The sequence below is a fragment of the Cebus imitator genome, unplaced genomic scaffold, assembly GCF_001604975.1.
Source record: "Cebus imitator isolate Cc_AM_T3 unplaced genomic scaffold, Cebus_imitator-1.0 Scaffold8, whole genome shotgun sequence".
In the NCBI taxonomy this organism is placed as follows: Eukaryota; Metazoa; Chordata; class Mammalia; order Primates; family Cebidae; genus Cebus; species Cebus imitator.
The window spans coordinates 8720100-8725099 of NW_016107323.1; the positions used below are offsets into that span (position 1 = coordinate 8720100).

Below are 5000 nucleotides of genomic sequence, written 5' to 3' on the forward strand. Positions count from 1 at the left end.
AGACAGAGTCTCGCTCTGTTGCCTAGGCTGGAGTGCAGTGGTGCAATCTTGGCTCACTGCAACCTCCGCCTCCTGGGTTCAAGCGATTCTTCTGCCTCAGCCTCCTGAGTACCTGGGATCACAGGCATGTGCCACCATGCCTGACTAATTTTGTATTTTTAGTAGACAGGGTTTCTCCATGTTGATCAGGCTGGTCTCGAACTCCTCTCAGGTTATCTGTCCACCTTGGCCTCCCAAAGTGCTGGGATTACAGGCGTGAGCCACCGTGCCTGGCCTTTATTTGTATTTTCAATGGGAAGCAAGACAAACAGGTACTGAGAAGGCAACTTGAGAAAAAAGATACTGAAGGAGGTGAATGGCAGGCTTAAGACCTTTGTGGGGGCATTCACACTGTCCTCCTGATCTAGTGATGCTGCCCTAGGTGGGGGCCAGCAGCCACCAGCCACGTAGGCCACACAGCTCACTGCTGTGAAGCACGAGAAACCATGTGGGGGGGGTCTCAGGCTATCTTTTTTCTGTTTTTTTTTTTAATACGGGATCTCACTGTGTCACCCAGGCTGGAGTGCAGTTGCACAGTCAGCTCACTGTGGCCTCAACCTCCCAGGCTTAAGTGATCCTCCTACCTCAGTCTCCTGATTAGCTGGGACCACAGACATGTATCACTACACCTGACTAACTTTTATATTTTTTATAGACACAGGATTTTGCCATGTTGCCCAATCTGGTCTTGAACTCCTGGGCTCAAGCGATCCACACGCCTTGGCCTCTCCAAGTGCTGAGATTACAGGCATGAGCCACCACACCTGGCTTCTATTATTCCGTGTTTAGTTTTCACCATTGTGCTGAAGGGCCTGTAGGAAAAGAGCAAATATTGCAGCATAATCTTCTTCCTTCTTGGCACAAGAGGGTATTGTGAAATTTTTTTTTTTTGAGACAGAGTTTCATTTTGTTGCCCAGGCTGGAACACAGTGGCATGATCTTGGCTGACTGCAACCTCTGCCTCCTGGGTTCAAGCAATTCTCATGGCTTAGCCTCCTGAGTAGCTGGGACTACAGGTGCATACCACCACACCCAGCTAATTTTTTGTATTTTGGTAGAGATGGGGTTTCACTGTGTTGCCCAGGCTGTTGTCAAACACCTAAGCCCCGGCAATCTGCCCGCCTTGGCCTCCCAAAGTGTAAGGATTACAGGCGTGAGCCACCATGCCCCGCCGTGAAACCTTTTTTGAGATGAAGTCTTGCTGGGTTGCCCAGAGCTTTGAACTCCTGGGCTCCAGCAATCTTCCCACCTCAGCTTCCCAAGTGGCTGAGACTACGGGTGCATACCATTGTGCCTGGCTATTTTGTGATCTCTTGACCAATGCTTCTCTCTGTAAATAGAAAGTTCAATGTGGTTAGGCATTAAATGGGAATAGGAAACTCATTCTGCTTCCTCATTGGCTAAATATTCTGGGTCTGAAAGGCCTTCCTCAGAGAACTGACTTCCTTAGTAATTTTCCTGTAAAGCACTACCCTCCTAGAAAACAGGTAGGAGCTCCTGAGGCTAGGGTTGACTGCTGGCACCTCTTCAATGTATATTCTCTACACCTGTACTACCATGAATTGTAAAATTAAAAATATATATGTATATATATTCTCAACACCTGTGAAAAGAAGGGAAAAATGACAACAAAAAATTTACGTATATATATATATATATTCTCTCTGAAACCAGGTTAATGACCCAGAGACTGCAGTGAAGGAATTAGAAGCTCTCTTGGGTTTTACGCTGAGCATAGGTGTTCCAAACACTCGGCCTGTGAGAAAGACAATGGAAATTCCGAAAGATTCCTTGGAGAAGTACCTCAAAGACTTACTGGGTATCCAGACCACAGGTAAGTAGGCTTCTTTTGTGTTTTGGTAACTCTCTCTAAGGTAAAGCTTTCAGTCTGTTTCTCACTTTTCAACCCTAATGGAATGTACTGGAGACAAAGAAGCTATACAGTGAGGAAGGTAGCCATTGGGCTTGGTGCAGCTGAGCACTGCTTTCAGTTTTGCTTGAGAAAAAGCATTAACTTCCTTTTTTAGGGATCTCCAAAAGTGTACTTATCCCTCTCTTCCACCTGAGAGTGTGGTATGGCAGTGGTTGCCTACTTTCAACAAGGAGAGGAACTTCGGGACTGCAGTATGTGCTCAGAGGATTTTACCGTTTCTAATGCTTTGAGAGGACAGCCCATTTCGTGAAGGCGATTTAGAAGTTGCATTGGCAGGCCAGGTGCAGTGGTTCACTCCTGTAATCCCTGCACTTTGGGAGGCCAAGGCGGATGGATCACGAGGTCAGGAGTTCGGACCAGCCTAGTCAACATGGTGAAACCCTGTCTCTACTAAAAATACAAAAATAAGCCAGGTGTGGTTGTGGGCACCTGTAATCCCATCTACTCGGGAGGCTGAGGCAGGAGAATCACTTTAACCTGGGAGGCAGAGGCTGCAGTGAGCCGAGATGCCACTGCACTCTAGCCTGGGCAACAGAGCAACCCTCCATCTTGGGAAAAAAAAAAAAAAAAGAAATTACATTGGTGGCCAGGGTGTGGGGGCTCACTCCTGTAATTCTAGCATTTGGGGAGGCCAAGGCAGGGAGATCACTTAAGGCCAAGAGTTCAAAACCATTCTGACCAACATGGTGAAACCTTGTCACCACTAAAAGTACAAAAATTAGCTGGGTGTGGTGGTCCACAACGGTAGTCCCAGCTGCTCTGGAGACTGAGGCAGAAGAATCACTTGAACCCAGGAGGTGGACGTTGCAGTGAGCCATGATCATGCCACTGTACTCCAGCCTGGGCAACAGAGTGAGACTCTGTCTCCAAAAAAAAAAAGTTACATTGGCCAGGTACAGTGGCTCATGCCCATAATCCCAGTGCTTTGGGAGGCTAAGGCAGAAGGATCACTTGAGCTCACGAGTTCAAGACCAGCTTGGGCAACATAGCAAGACCCCATCTCTATAAAAATAAAATTAGCTGGGCATAGTGGCACATGCCTGTAATTCCAGCTACTTTAGAGGCTGAGGCAGGAAGATCACTTGACCCCAGGAATTTGGGGCTACATGAACTCTGATTGTGCTGCTGCACTCCAGCCTGGGTGACAGAACAAGACTGTCTCTTAAAAAAAATAAAGAGCTGGTTGCAGTGGCTTATGCCTGTAATCCTAGCACTTTGGGAGGCTGACCTTTAAGGGCAGATCACCTGATGTCAGGGGTTCAAGATCAGCCTGGTCAACATGGTGAAATCCCGTCTCTACGAAAAATACAAAAAAATTAGCCAGGCATGGTGGCATATGCCTGTAGTCTCAGCTACTCAGGAGACTGAGGCAGGAGAATCCCTTGGGCCCCGAGGTGGAGGTTGCAGTGAGCTGAGATCAAGCCACTGCACTCCAGCTGGATGACAGAGCAAGATTCCGTCTCAAAAACAAAACAAAAAAGGAGACTTAAAAATTGTTTAGTTAATTTTTTTTTTTAAATAAAGTCTCATTCTTGTCCCCCAGGCTGTAGTGCAGTGGCGCAGTCTCAGCTAACTGCAACCTCTGCCTCCCAGGTTCAAGCGATTCTCCTGCTTCAGCCTCCTGAGTAGCTCGGATTACAGGCGGCTGCTACCACACCTGACTAATTTTTGTATTTTAAGTACAGATGGGGTTTCGCCATGTTGGCCAGGCTGGTGTCAAACTCCTGATCTCAGGTGATCCTCCTGCCTTAGCATCCCAAAGTGCTGGGATTACTGGCATGAGCCACTGTACCCCACCTTAATTTAATTTTTTTGAGACGGAGTTTCACTCTTGTTGCCCAGGCTGGAGTACAATGGCATGATCTCAGCTCACTGCATCCTCCGCCTCCGGGATTCTAGTGATTCTCCTGCCTCAGCCTCCCATGTAGCTGGGATTTCAGGCACCCTCTACCACGCCCAGCTAATTTTTGTATTTTTAGTAGAGACAGGGTCTCACCATATTGGTCAGGCTGGTCTCAAACTGCTGACCTCAGGTGATCCACCTGCCTTGGCCTCTCAAAGTGCTGGGATTACAGGCATGAGCCACCATGCCCGAACAAAGACATTTTTCTCAGTTGATAAAGTCTTCACCCACTTGCTCCTTGAAAAAGGCTTTTATCGATGGAGTTTCATGTTAGGATGTTTTTCAGCAATTGGATTATTGGTAGTGGCCTCTGCACAGATGAGGCGCCCACTCTGGCCAGGCGGAAGAACTCAGGCAGACTTACCTGGCTTGCCTGCTCTTCTAACCAAGTGAAATCAATCTATACCCAGGGTTCAGTCTTCTTATGGAGCTGAGAATGAATTAGTTTTATCTCAGCCAGGATCCTGCAAGGGAACTAGAGAATTCAGCCTAGTGCAGTAGGAAATTGCATCTCATGAAAGCAGCCTTGGGTCAGGCTGAAGGCCTCTGCATCGTTCCTTTCAGCTGTCCTGGCAGTGTCAGGCAGAGGGACATGCAAAGGCACCTTTCATCCTTAGGCTTAAAGCATTCCATTTGGCAAGATGGGTTGCCATGGCTGCGTCTGTGCTTGATAAACAGAATGAACATGTTTTTATTCATGGAGCAGCAGTTGCCAGGTAGGACAAAATTTGACACTAACACAAAGTGAGAAAATTACTGTGGTATAAAATGAGTGGCCTTTGCCAAACTATAGTGGCATGTGATCCTGGACCTGAGTTGGCAGGATATGCCCCTCGGACTCAGTCACTCCAGGCAGGCAGGGAAGAGGTATGTTCCTTGCTCTGCATGGCAGATGAGGATATTTTGCAGCCCAAATGCAGAACTCATTAGAAAGAAAGAATGTCTGCTCAGATCTGTCTTCCAGTGCCAGTTTGAGTTTTCTTTGTTTTCAAACTTGCAGGCCCATTGGAACTCCTTCAGTTTGATCATGGGCAGTCAAATCCAACTTACTATATCAGGCTGGCTAATCGTGATCTGGTTCTAAGGAAGAAGCCCCCAGGGACCCTCCTTCCATCTGCTCATGCC

General features: G+C 47.5%; 1 protein-coding gene across 7 annotated transcripts in view; it reads left to right on the forward strand.

The window, feature by feature from the left end:
- ACAD10 (acyl-CoA dehydrogenase family member 10) overlaps nucleotides 1–5000 on the forward strand; it is a 68807-nt gene that overhangs the window by 27595 nt on the left and 36212 nt on the right. For all 7 annotated transcript variants that reach the window (XM_017542529.2, XM_017542566.2, XM_017542538.2 and 4 more), the window contains 2 exons: nucleotides 1714–1873; nucleotides 4876–5000. The exon at nucleotides 4876–5000 is cut by the window's right edge and continues 17 nt beyond it. In XM_017542529.2, the coding sequence (XP_017398018.1) occupies nucleotides 1714–1873; nucleotides 4876–5000 (285 nt within the window). The remainder of the gene's footprint in view (nucleotides 1–1713; nucleotides 1874–4875) is intronic.